Here is a 14,461-nt window from a genome sequence, read left to right as displayed (position 1 = left end):
TTAATTTTAATCACCTAAGTCAATTCATTAAATGAAAACAGAGAATGATAATGTAGCTTATTTCAAGGTGTTTCATACATAGGTAAGAAAGACTATTAAATAGGATTGGATTTTGCTACATGTGGTTGAAGCAGAAATGTTAGACAGAGTCAGAGAAATAATTGTTTCCTTCAAATTATGACAGTTCAGTGTGCTCCTGAACCAATGGGTAAACTATAGCCTTAGTGCATTATCTGAGAAATATCACTTCCAATAACTCAGCACTCCACCAGTACAAGCTTGAAGTATTAACTGAAGATTATTCACTCAAGCATCTCGAGTGGGACTTGAACCTTTAATCTCTGGGCTCAGAGGTGACATGCTGTTGATTGACATAAACTGATGCTCAGTTCAAACATTACAACACATAACTGCGACATGTATTTATATAGTACCCCTGATAAGTTAAACCTGAGCCAAGTAAGAAGATACTAGGACAGATGATGGACAGCTTCAGAGAAAGTGGAGAAGAGTAAAGCAGAGAGATATAAAGAGGGAATTTAGAATTCAGACAGTTGAAGATACAATTAGCGAGCAATGGTGGAGCAATTCAAATTGGAGATGAGAAGAAGTCCAGGAATGGAAGAGTTTACAGAAATAAGGAGGGATGTTGGGCTGGAGGAGGTGACAGAGATAGGAGTGGTGTAGGGACCGAAAGAGGTGACAGACGAAGGGGGGAGTGTAGGGCTGGAGGAGATTACAGAGATAGGGAGGGATTAAGAGGTTAGAGGAGGTTACAGAGATAGGAAGGCGTGATGGGGTTTGAAGAAGCTACAGAGATAGGGAGAGGTATAGGGTCTTGAGGTTACAGAGATAGGGAGGGATGTAGGAGCTGGACAAAGTTACAGAGGTAGGGAAGGGTATGTGAGGTAACAGAATTTATAGAGAAACCAGGAAAAGCTTCCTTACATAATTTACCAAAACATTTCATATGCCTCCATGAAATCACCTCCTAACTTTCAACAACCTCACAACAATGCCCAGCCTCTTCAGTACTTACCCAAAACATTAACGGTGAACATGAGGGAATCCTCAGTAGCATCACAGACATACTGTCCAGAATCTGATGGCCGGGCAGATTGGACGATGAGCTTCCGAACGTGGCCTGACGAATGGACAGAGACACGGTCACTTGGAGTGAGGATCTCTCCGTCTTTACACCACTGGACTTTGGTATTGGGCCTTGACACCTCACAACAAAGGATAATTGACTCGGAGGCTGTGATCTGCTGCACGGTCTCCATCCCTGGACCCAGTGTGATCTTCACCGGGATAGCTAAACAACAATAGTTTCTATTATAATGGCACCATTAACAGCATAAAAAAACCAAAGTGCAAAATTTGTGAATAACGTAGACATACCACTTGGCTGTTAAATGAAAATTAATGTTGGCTCCAAACTGTCCCCATCATATACTGCCAGGATAGGCACAGCATGGGACTACATACAGAGTAAAGCCTGCCCTACAATTGAAAGTTAGCTCAACTAAAGCTCCCTTGACACTGTCCTCATGAAACACTTCCAGATTAGGAAAGGTTTGGAGGGGTTTGGACCAGGAGCAGTCAGGTGGAATTAGTTTAGTATGGGATTATGTTCGGCCTGGTTTGACTGGACCGAAGGATCTGTTTCTATGCTGTAGGTCTCTATGACTCTGTGACAGGTACAGCTCATTAAATGCTGATTGAGCAGGACATGATCTTGTAGTTGGTTATCAAATTCAGCTTCCAACTCACTGAAATTATATTCGTGAATATTTTCAAAAAACGTGTTTTGAATTTTTCTGAAGGAGAAAGGGGAAGTGAAGCCGATAAAAATAGTTCCTCAAGGATTTATCCAAAGATTTGGATTCTCTGGCCAATTCCTGTTCAGCCCCAAGGTCCATTCCGTCTATATCACTTCTCCTTGATATGGTAAAATAGTAAGCAATATGGGTGAAAGGTGCAGAAATGGAGCTGGGTATTGGTCAGCATCAATCAAATTGAAGCATGGAAGAGGCTTAAGGTTCTGAGTATCCTTACAACAACTACTTTCATTTGTACAGCATCTAAGCAGTGGTGAAACCATCCCAACTTTCGTCTTAAACAGAAAAAAATCATCACAGAGCTACATCAGTAGATATTGTGGGACTAATGAGTAAAGCTTGCTTAAAGAAGTTTGTTTCAGCAAAAGACTCAGAAAGAGAGAGACTTGAGGACAGAATTCCACTGTGGAAGCTAGGAAATCAGCATGACAATTGAAGGAGCTCAGAGATCCAGGACAGTTGTGGGGTGAGATGAGAGTCATGATGTGGAAACAGACCCTTTGGTCCATCCAGGTAAAAACAATGACTGCAGATGCTGGAAACCAGATTCTGGATTAGTGGTGCTGGAAGAGCACAGCAGTTCAGGCAGCATCCGAGGAGCAGTAAAATCGACGCTTCGGGCAAAAGCCCTTCATCATGACAGTCTCCTATGCTTCAAGGTGAGAGGTGAAAAGTTTAAGGGGGATACACGCAGCAAGTACTTTACACAGAGGGTGGTAGGTGCCTGGAATGCTTTGCCAGCAGAGGTAGTAGAGGCAGGTACAGTAGATTCATGTAAGGTGCCTCCGGACAGATGCACGAGTAGGTGGGGAGCAGAGGGATGCAGATGCTTAGGAATTGACAGTCTCCTATGCTTTCTGCTACTCCACAAATCTTCATGTCATCTGCAAACTTACTGATCAGACCAACAATGCCCTCTTCCAGATAATTTATGTATATCACAAACAACAGTAGCCCCAGCACCAATCCCTGTGGAACACCACTGGTCACCTTTCTCTATTTCGAGAAACTCCTTTCAACTACTACTCTCTCTCCTGTTGTTCAACCAGTTCTTTATCCACCTAGCCAGAGTACCCTGCACACCATGTGACTTCACTTTCTCCATTAGTCTACCATGGGGAACCTTATCAATTGCCTTACTAAAGTCCTTGTAAATGACATATACAGCCCTTCCTTCATCTATCAACTTGGTCACTTCCTCAAAGAACTCTATTAAGTTGGTAAGGCATGATCTCCCCCTCGGTAAAAACAATGACTGCAGATGCTGCAGATCCTTCATCCCCACCCCCATTCACCTATTGTACTCTATGCTACTTTCTCCCCACCCCCCACCTTCCTCTCATTTATCTCTCCACCCTTCAGGCACTCTGCCTGTATTCCTGATGAAGGGCTTTTGCCCAAAACATTGATTTGCCTGCTCCTCGGATGCAGCCTGAACTGCTGTGCTTTTCCAGCACCACTCTAATCCATAATCTCCCCCTCACAAAACTATGTTGGCCATCACTGATAAGCCCACTCTTTTCCAAATATTTTATCTCTCAATACTTTCTCCAGCAACTTTCCCACCACTGACATCAGGCTCACTGGTCTATAGTCACCCAGAATATCCCTACTACCCTTCTTGCACAGGGGGACAACATGAGCAACCCTCCAATTCTCCGGCACCTCACCTGTGTTTAAGAATGTTACAACACTATCTGTCAGGGCCTCAGCTATTTCCTCTCTCGCTTCCCTCAGCAACCTGGGATAGATCCCATTGGTCCCGGGGATTTATCCACCTTAATAAACTCTAGCCTACCCAACATATCTTCCGTCCTTATGTCAACGTGATCCAGAGTAAACAATCTTCTATCTCTAATCTCAAGATTCATCGTGTCCCTCTCCTCAGTGAATACTGATGCAAAGTAATCATTCAGAATTTCACCCATTTGCTCAGGTTCGACACAGAACCTTCCTTCCTTATCCTTAGTGGACCAACCCATTTCTCTAGTTACCTTCTTGTTTCTTATGTATGAATAAAGCACCTTGGGATTCTCTTAATTCTGCTCGCTAAAGTTATTTCATGACCCCTTTTAGCCCGCTTGATTCCTCGTTTAAGATTGGACCTACTCTCCCAATATTCCTCCAAGGTCCATTCTGTTCTTAGCTGCTTGGACCTAATGTATGCTTCCCTTTTTCTCTTGGCTAGTCGTACAATTTCTCCTGTGATCCATGTTTCATGAATCTTGCCTTTCCTATCCCTTATGTTCAAAGCGACATGCCCATCCTGCACTATCTTCAACCACCGTGGCTCAGTGGCTAGCACTGCTGTCTCACAGCATGTGGAGTTTGCATATTCTCCCCATGTCTGCATGGGCTTCCTCCGGGTGCTCCGGTTTCCTCCCACAATCCAAAGATGTGCAGGTCAGGTGAATTGGCCATGCTAAATTGCCCATAGTGTTAGGTGCATTGGTTAGAGTAAAATGGGTCTGGGTGGGTTACTCTTCGGAGGGTCGGTGTGGACTGGTTGGGCCGAAGGGCCTGTTTCCACACTCTGGGGAATCTATTCTAAACTATCTTTGAAAGCCTCCCACATATCAAATGTGGACTTTCCATCAAATAGCTGCTCCCAATTCAATTTCCCAACTCCAGCTGAATTTTGATATAATTGGCCTTGGCCCAGTTTAGTACTCTTCCCTTTGGACCACTCTCATCTTTGTCTATGAGCATTCTAAAACTTACAGAATTTTGGTCACTATTCCCAAAGAAATCCTCCACTGCAACTTCTACCACCTGGCCTGGCTCATTCCCCAACACCAGGTCCAACAGGGCCCGTTTCCTCGTGGGACTATTGACATACTGTTCTAGAAAGCTCTCCTGGACGCTCCTTACAAATTCTGCCCTATCCAGACCTCTGACACTAAGTCAGAATGTCAGAGTGTCCCAGTCAATGTTGGGAAAATTAAAATCTCCCATCATCACCAACCTGTTACCTGTACATCTTTCCATAATCTGTTTACCTATTTGTTCTTCTACCTCATGCTCACTATTGGGAGGCCCGTAAAACAGCCCCAACAATGTAATTGCACCCTTATTTCTGAGCTCTACCCATAACGCCTCACTGCTCAAGCCTTCTATAATGTCCTCCTTTAGCACAGCCGTGATATCATCCCTGACCAGCAATGCAACCCCTCCCCACCTCCTTGTCCTGCCTGAAGCATCTATATCCTGGAATATTTACTTGCCAATCATGCCCTTCCTTCAACCAAGTCTCTGTGATCGCAATAACGTCATACTCCCAGACACCAATCCAAGCCCTTGGTTCATCTGCCTTACACACTATATTCCTTGCATTAAAGTATATGCATTTCAGGCCACCTGTGCTTTTCAGTTCATCTGCTCTCTGCCTACTCTTCCCCTTGATAATGCTAACGTCAAGGTCCTTACAGTCTCTAGTTTCCACCTCACTGTCTACTAGTCTTCTCTTCTGGTTTCCAGCCCCCTACCACATTAGTTTAAAACCTCCCCTACAGCAGTAGCAAAAACTCCTCCGAGGACTTTAGTTCCAGTCTAGTTCAGGTGTAGACCATCCAATTTGTAATAGCCCCACCTTCCCCAGAACCAGACGCAATGTCCCACAAATCTGAACCCCTCTATCCTATACCATCCTCAAGCCACGTGTTCATCCTGCCTATTATTTCATTTCTACCCTGGCAATCCCGAGATCACTACCTTTGAGGTCCTCCACTTTAACTTCTCTCCTAGCTCCCTGAACTCTGTTTTCAGGACCTCATCTTGTTTTTTTTTCTTGTGTCATTGGTGCCTGTATGCACCACGATAACTGGCTATTCACCCTCCCCTTTCAGAATGTTCTGCACCCGATCGGTGACATCCCTGACCCAAGCACCTGGGAGGCAATATACCATCGGGGAGTCTCGTTTTCGTCCACAGAACTGCCTAACTACTCCCTTTACAGTAGAATCCCCTGTGACTATGGCCCTGCTAGTCTTTTTCCCACCCTTCTGAACAGCAGTGCCCGCCACGGTGCCATGATCCTGGCAACTGCTTCCCTCCCCTGGTGAGCCATCTCCCCCAACTGTATCCAAAACGGTACACCCGTTTTGGAGAGAGATGACCGTCGGGGGCACTGCCTTCCTACTCTTTCTCTGCCTTTTGTTTCCCTCAGCAATTCTAATCTGTAGTGTGACCAATTTGCTAAACATGCTACAGCATCGAAGATGCTCCACAGTGAGTCCATCTGCAGCTCCAGAGCCGTCATGCGGTCAAACACGAACCACTTTCTATGTAAAACTTTGATCCTAATTTTTTTTTTAAATCTTTCTCTTCTCATCTTAAAAATAAGCCTGAACTTGAAATCTCCAACCCTTAGGAAAAGACACCTGGCATTGAACTTAACTATATCCCCCATGATTTTATAAACCTCAATAAGATCACCCTGCAACTTCCTATGCTCCAGTGAAAAAAGTCACAGCCTAAGCAGCCTCTCTTTATAAGTCAAACCCTCTCTTCCTGGCTATTTCCTGGTAAATCTCTTCTGAACCTTCTCAAGTTTAATAATATCCTTCCTATAACAGGGCAATCAGAAATGGACACAATACCCTAGAAGAGGCCTCACCAATGTCCTGTACAACATTAACATGACATCCAAACTCCTATACTCAAAGGTCTGAGCAATGAAGGCAAGCATGCTCAATTGTTTCTTTACCACCCTGTCTACATGTGCTGTCTCCTGTGTACCTGTTAAACCAGCTCAAGGGGCTGAATGGCCTCCTCTTGTTCCTGGGTAACAGGCTTGGGAGAGCTGCTGGCACACAGAGACTGGCCACTGGTCTTCATCAACTCTGATCTTACCTTTGACAAATAGAATGGCCGAGTCTCGGACTCCATGAGCAACAAATGTTATCTCCGACTCATTTTCCTCCACTTTGACTCCTCTGATCAGCAGCATGTGACGTGTCCTCGACTGGTCGATCTTGAACCTTTCATCATTGTGAAGCTGCTGCCCCTTCATGTGCCATGTTCCCAGGACAGAGGTGGACAGCTCGATGGTGAACTCCGCATCAGTGTCCTGATACAACGTCATGTCACTGAGGTGAGTCCGAATCCTCGCCGAAGGGACTAGAGGGAGAGAGGTACAGTTTATAGACTTATCCCGGAGGTTTGCTAGCACAGTACTGCTTAAGTGTGTCTCTCAATGTCAGAGCCTGTATGAGTGTGCAATACACTGTGGCGACAAAGGAATGGCTCTCCCTGATATGGTAATGTGTGGCCTGTGGTATTTTTACAGTCTTTCAGGGCACATGGGTATTGCTGGCAAATTCAGCATTTATTGCCCATCCCTCATTGTCCCTTGAACTGACAGGCTCACTCAGCCGTGTCAGTGGGTAATTAAGAATCAACCATTTAGAGTCAGGGATGTTGGTGTCGCTATCTGAGCCAAAATTTGTGACCATTTTCTCATTGCCATGGAGAAGACAGTGGAGAACTGCATTGTATGTCAGACCAGGTAAGGACAGCAGTTTTCCTTTACTGAAGGACATCAGTGACCCAGATGGGTTTTTAACAACAAATTAATGATAGCTTCATGGTCACCAGCACCATGACTGTCTTTCAATTCCAGCTTGTATGAATTTGAATTTAAATTCCACCAACTACTGTGGTGGAATTAAACCTGTGTATCCAGGGGATGAGACTGAACCTACGAGACTTATCCTGTGACATTTAACATTGGTTTTTAGAATCTGGATCCTGTGATTACTCTCCAACCTACTAACTTTCCACTCCACCAGTTTCTGTATTCAAAGAATAATCCTTTGTCATTTCCACCACTTAAGCAGAATGCCACCACCCAACACAGCATCCCCTCCATCTCCACTGTCAGAATTTGGCAAGGACCATTATTTCTGTGACACCATGGTCCAGTCCTCGATCACTCCTAATGCTTCCTCACCTTCTCATGGCACCTTCCCACACAATCATAGAAGGAGTAACATTTGCTCATTCATCACCTCCTTTCCCATTGCCCAAATCCAGCAGAAAATACATGGTTACTGGGACAGGTTGGGAGGTGGTCTGAGTGGGATGCTCTTCATAATGTTGGTGTGAACTTGATGCTCCTGCCCCATAGAACTCATCTTTTCCAACTTGATTTTTTTATTCCCTCACGTGGCTCAAAGATTGGTGAAATGGATTTGAATTCCTCGGACATTGGCACCAGTACTGGGGAAGAAGGGACCTGTTCTAATGGGACAGTCTTCATCTGAATCGTGCTGGTATCAGAGTCCTAGCAAATCACATAACTAGGGCTGTACACAGGGCTTTAAACTAAATGTAGTAGCAGGGGGTGTTCAGTTATAGGAGATATCACGAAATCCATCTTAAAAGAGGAGGTAAGAGTGCAGGTTAGTGATATGGCAGATGGTTACCAGACAATAAAGGTGAGGGACAGGACAGGTGAAAATCTTTATGCACCAAGGAATTACAAAAAAGTAGGGAAATTTAACAGTGGAACAAATTTTAAAACTTTGTATATAAATGCATGAAGCATTTGAAAAAAATAAATGAGTTACTAGCCCAAATAGAAACAAAAGGGTACAATTTGGTAGCGATTAATGAAACATGGTTACAAGGAGACCAGGTCTGAGAAGTGAATATCATTACACAATACAAATGCAGAATAGCTTGCAGAGTAGCCTGCTACCTGGTTGGTTCCACAAAAAATTCTCCAAGAATTTGGCCTGGATAGATGATTGGCAAATGGACAGAAGACAGAGAGTTGGGAGGAATGTTTTTTCTGGACAGCAAGAGGTAACTAGTGGGGTGCCACAAGGTTTGGTCCTTGAATCTCAGCTATTTACAATCTGCATTGATAACTTGGATACAGGGATAGAAGGCTCTCCAGCCAGATTTGCAGACGACACAAGAATAGGCGGCACTCTAAAGTGCACTGAGGAAATCGGAACCTTAACAAATGGATATGGATAGTTTAGGAGAGTGGGCAAAAACGTGGTAGATGGAGTTTAACATGGATAAGTGCGAGGTCATGTATTTGGGTCGATTAAATGGGAAGGTGACCTATTATCTTAGTGGGACGGCACTTCCAGGTGCTCTGGTGCAGAGGGATCTAGGTGTACTTGTTCATGAGTCACAGAAAACTAGTATGCAGGCACAGATAATAAAGAATGCAAATGGAATGTTCACTTCTATAGCTAAAGGAATAGAAAATAAAGATAAGGAAGTATTGTTGAGGCTATACATGGTATTGGTGAGACTGCACCTGCAGTATTGTGCACAGTTTTGGTCCCCTTATTTAAGGAAAGATGTAGTGGCATTGGAGGCAGTTCAGAGGAGTTTCATTACATTGATCCTAGAGATGAGGGATTTGTCGTATGAATAGAGATTGAACAGTTTAGGCCTATACTCTCTGGAATTCATAAGAATGAGGGGAGATCAAATTGAAATATTCAAGATGATAAAAGGTGTGAAGTGAATGTTTCCTCTTGTGGGGCATTCAAGGACAACAGGTTATAGTCTTAAGATAAGGAGTATCAAACTTAAAAGAGAGTTGAGAAACAAATTCTCCCAAAGGGTTGAGAATCTGTGAAATTTGCTACTTCAAAGTGCAGTGGATGCTGGGACAGTGAGTAAATTTAAGGAGGTATTAGACAGAGTTTTAATTGGTAATGAGTCGAAGGGATATGGAGAGAAAACAGGAAAATGGGAGGAACAAATCAGCCATGATCGAATAGCTGAGCATACTTGATGGACCGAATGACCTACTTCTGCTCCTATATCTTATGAACGTATCTGTTCCAATGATGCCAGCTTCTACAAGGGGACCTCCAAAATGCCCTCCTTCTTCCTCAACTTAGGATTCCCAACTACTGGGACTGACAGGGCCTTCACCCGTGTCCAACCCATCACCAGCACTTTGGCCCTCACTCCTTCTCTTCCCTCCTACAATATCAACAGGGTCTCCCAGTCCTCACTTACCACCCTACCTACATCCACATCCAAAGAATCATTAGCCGCCATTTCCACCATCTCCAATGAGATACCACTTTCAGACAGATATTCCCCTCCCATCACCTGTCAACCTTCTGCAGGAACCGTTCCCAATGGGACACCTTTATTCACTCCTCCTCCAGTCCCAAAACCTCTGCACATCCCCAGGGCACTTTCCCATGCAGTCATAAAAGGTGTAATACCTGCCCATTCACTTCCTCTCTTCATTATCCAAGCCCCTAGACACTCCTTGCAGGTGAAGCAGCGATTGACCTACACTTTACTCAATCTAATTTACTGCATTCGTTGATCACAATGTGGTTAGCTCTACACTAGCGAGACAACATGCAGATTGGGCGGCTACTTTGCAGAGCACCCATTCCTTTATCTATCCAACTGGTTTTCTCTCTCTCTCTGGGTGTCATCTCCACCTATTATTTATTCCCCCTCACTCCCCCTCCCCAACCCTTCTTCAGCATACACAACCTTTATCCAGTGACAATTAGTTCTGAAGAAGGGTCACTGGATCCATAACATTAATCTGCTTTTTCTCCACAGATGGTGCCAGGCCTGCTAAATTTTTCAGCAATTTCTGTTTTTGTTTATAATTCCCAATATCTGCAGTTCTTTGCTTTTTTTGTGAAAGGGAGAGAATGGATCCTAGAGGAGAAAGTGAGGTCTGCAGATGCTGGAGATCAAAGTTGAAACTTTATTGCTGGAACAGCACAGCAGGTCAGGCAGCATCCAGGGAAGCATTCCTGAAGAAGGGCCTGTGCCCGAAACGTCGAATCTCCTGTTCCCTGGATGCTGCCTGACCTGCTGTGCTGTTCCAGCAATAAAGTTTCAAAAGAGAATGGATCCTCCCTACTAAGAGCAAAGTATACAAGATGGAAACAAGATAAAGCTGTAGAGGGAGAGGGGAGGGAGAATCTAAGAAAAATGGAGAACAGACATATTTCAAACAGTTTCTGAAGTTATGGAGTTCAATTTTGAGACCTTGTGCTGTAAGATGCCTAAAGTGGAAAATGAGGTGTTGTTCCTTGTGCATGCTTTGCTCTTCATTGGAACTTTGCAGTAGGCCAGGACAGAAATGTTAGCATGAGAGCAAGGTGGTTTGTTGAAATGCTAAGTAACTAGGAGTCAGGGTCATTACTGTGGACAGAGCAGAGGCATTCCGCATAGCAGTCACCCATTTGGTCTCGCCAGTGTAAAGGAGAATGCACTGTGAGTAATGAATACAGTAGACTAATTGAGCAAAGCATAAGTGAAACATTGCTTCATCTGGAAGGAGTATTTGGGGCCTTGGACAGTGAGGAGGGAGGAGGTGAACATACAAGTGTTACACCTTCTGCAGTGTCAAGAGAAGATGCCAATGGGAAGGTGAGGTAGCATTAACAGTCATGGAGAAGTGAACAAGGTGTCATAGAAGGAATGGTCCTTGCAGAATGCTGACTTTGGAAGTGGAGGAGATGATGTGTTTGGTGGTGGTATCCTGCTGCAGGTGATGGGAATGGTAGAGGCTATCCTTTGAATAGAGACTGATGGAATGGAAAAGAAGGATGTTGGAGAGTAATCACAGACTTTAAAAGCCACTGCTAAATGTCACAAGACAAATCTGAGAGGCCCAGGCTAATCCCCTGGAAACACAGGTTCAAATCCCACTACAGCAATTGGTAGAATTTAAACTAAAATTAATACAATCTGGAATGGAAAGCCAGTCTTACTGATGGTGACCATGAAACTATCATCAATTGTTGTAAAAACTCATTTGGGTCACTAATAACCTTCAGCCTACACATCATTGGACACTATGGACAAGTTAGCATGGCCTATTAACCTAGCCTGCATATCTTTGGACTGTGGGAGGAAACTAGAGTACCGAAACGAAACCCATGCAGACATGGGGAGAACATGTAACCTCTACACGGTCGTCCAAGGGTCGAATCATACCTGGGTCCTTGGTGCTATGAGGCAGGAATATTAATGCCTGAGCTACCGTGCTGCCACTAAAGCAATGTGTCTGCCCGGTTAATCCTGTTTGTGGTGTTTGGGAAGGAGGTAGAAGTGGGCTGTGTGGGGTTGAGGGACTATGCGGTTGGAGGCAGTTATGGGAGAGATCATCAGATGAAATAAGATTAGTGACCATTGTGAACATAATAGACTGGCGTTGATAGTACTGTTATGGTCCGGGGAAGATAGGAAGACGTCTCCAAGAGCTGTCAGCCTCTTTAATGCAGAGGTCAGTATGCCAGACAACAACATCCTTGTTGGCAGGTTTGATTACAATGTCAGGGTTGGATCTGAGTGTACAGACTGCAGTCAATTCAGAGGGATATATGTTCAAATGGGTGAGAGGGAGCAGAGAAATTGAGGTGACCAATGTCATATTGACAGTACGTGATGAGTAGGTCGAGTGCGGATGAAAAGCCATAACGCAGGTCCAGGTGGAGGTAGAGTGTTGCAGGCGGGTGAATACTCCATGTCATGCTGAGCAAGGTGTAACTGGATTTTAGATGGTAGCTGAGAAGCTAATTTTATATTTGCAGTGTCTCTCCAATGTGATGAAAAAGATTGCACACTACTTAAAAAACATTTAAGTACGTTTCGGATATTTTAATTTCTGTCTAAATCCAAACAACAGTTTTCACTAACTGCAATTGTAAATCAGAAGTAAACAATCATTTGCTTTTAATTTCCTGGTTTTGGGGCTGTAAGAATCTTTCAGTTTGGTCGATGGATTTCTGACAACACTGCTGCTGCATCCTTGGACAGCTCTTAACTTATCACCAGATTTAAATATCCATTGGGACAATAAAGCTTTGGTGTTTGACAGGTTTGTTAGGAAGCTTTATTTGAGTTCACTGGTAGGTGCAATTTCTTTGCTGCAGACTGTATAATGCAAACTTCCTTTCCTTCTGGGGTAACTGTTCTTGATCTGTTCTGCTCTACCCGTGGAATGAGTGAGGAAGGAGTGAAGAATGTTGAAGCTTTACTTCAGGACTAGCACCCCTCGATAAGGTATCATGAAATGTGGATAAAGTGGTTAAGAAGGCATATGGGATATTTAGAGTCAAAAAGTATGGTACTTCAGGTCAGGCAGCATCCAAACAGGAGAGTTGACATTTCAGGCATAAGCCCTTTATCACATTCCTGATGAAGGGCTTATGCCTGAAACATCAACTCTCCTGCTCTTCGGATGCTGCCTAGCCTGCTGTGCTTTTCCAGGCCACGTTTTTCGACTCTGACTTTCCAGCAGAAGGAATATTTACCATTATTTGTGAGGCACTGAGTTTAAGAGCGGGGAGGTTATGCTGGAAATGTATAAAACATTGATTAAGCTACAGCTAGAATAGTGTGTGCAATTCTGGAATCCAATCATAGGACAGATGTCAATGCACTGCAAAGGGTGCAGAGGAGATTTACCAGGATGTTTCCTGGGTTGGAAAGTTTCAATTATGGAGAGTGATTGAACAGACTGGGATTGTTTTGTTTAGAGCAAAGGAGACTGAGAGGGACATAACTGAGATGTATAAAGTTATTAGGGGCATAGATTGGGTAGACAGGAAAAATAATTTCCCTTTGGTGGAGGGATCAATGACCAGGGAACACAGATTTAAGATAGGGGTAGAAGATTTCGAACAGATGTAAGGAAGAGTGTTTTTATGCAGGTTACGGGAATTTGAAAAGTGTTTAGATGTACACTTGCAATGCCAAGGTATATAAGACTATGAGATGAATGCTGGAAAATGAGATTAGAATAGTGAGGTAGTTGTTGATTTTAGGAGGCTGGAAGGGAAGAAGTGCCTTTTTCTGTGCTATAAATCTCTATGACTCTTTGATGATGCTGATCCTTGCCTGCACTTTCCTGACCTCTTACCTAGGTGCACCACTCCAGGGAATTCCACCTGCTCGCTCTTCCCATAGTTGTTGACGGAGCAGACCCGGAATCGGTAGCGGGCCTCATTGGAAACGCTCTCTCCCAGGATCTCCACTACTGTGCTGCCCTCAGTGGTCAGGCAGCGCACCCACTCCTCAGTGCCCAGCTCCTGCCTCTCAATCACGTAACCAGTCACCCCATTCCGCTGGCAGTCGGGTGGTGATGCCCACAGCAGGGAGGCTACATTGGGCTTCTCACAGCTCATCCGTACATTCACTGGGGCACTGGGAGGTATATGTCTCCTGGCTACAAGACAGAAAACACACAAGATCTGCAAGTTATTCATTATCATAGAAGCATATAGTATAGAAACTGGCCTTTCAGCTCATCATGGCTATGTCAACCAACAAACAAAACTACATTGATCCCATTTACCTGCACTTGGTCCACAGCCTAGTATGCTTTGGCATGTTAAGTGTTCATCCAGATGCTTCTTAAATGTTGCAAGAGTATCTGCCTCCGCCACCCTATCAAGCAGTATATTCTATTTTTCTATAACCTTCTGGGTGGAAAATATTTTTCTCAGATCTCCTCCAAGCTACTTGTTCTCACCTTGGAGAAAAGCCGATTTTGACAGTATTAGGCAAGAACTTTCGAAAGCTGATTGGACGCAGATGTTCGCAAGTAAAGGGATGGCTGGAAAATGGGAAGCCTTCAGAAATGAGATAACAAGAATCCA

General features: G+C 44.2%; 1 protein-coding gene across 18 annotated transcripts in view; it reads right to left on the bottom strand.

The window, feature by feature from the left end:
• obsl1a (obscurin like cytoskeletal adaptor 1a) overlaps nucleotides 1-14,461 on the bottom strand; it is a 306,290-nt gene that overhangs the window by 248,328 nt on the left and 43,501 nt on the right. For all 18 annotated transcript variants that reach the window (XM_087989381.1, XM_087989386.1, XM_087989383.1 and 15 more), the window contains 3 exons: nucleotides 13,723-14,028; nucleotides 6,693-6,959; nucleotides 1,040-1,315 (listed from right to left, as the gene is read on the bottom strand). In XM_087989381.1, coding sequence (XP_087845507.1) covers nucleotides 1,040-1,315; nucleotides 6,693-6,959; nucleotides 13,723-14,028 — 849 coding nt within the window. The remainder of the gene's footprint in view (nucleotides 1-1,039; nucleotides 1,316-6,692; nucleotides 6,960-13,722; nucleotides 14,029-14,461) is intronic.

Source organism: Chiloscyllium plagiosum, unplaced genomic scaffold (assembly GCF_037043375.1).
Source record: "Chiloscyllium plagiosum isolate Xiang-an unplaced genomic scaffold, Cpla_swu_hap1 HiC_scaffold_7, whole genome shotgun sequence".
In the NCBI taxonomy this organism is placed as follows: domain Eukaryota; kingdom Metazoa; phylum Chordata; class Chondrichthyes; order Orectolobiformes; family Hemiscylliidae; genus Chiloscyllium; species Chiloscyllium plagiosum.
The sequence above is the reverse complement of the archived record's forward strand: the minus strand, read 5'-3'. Positions and strand labels throughout refer to the sequence as shown.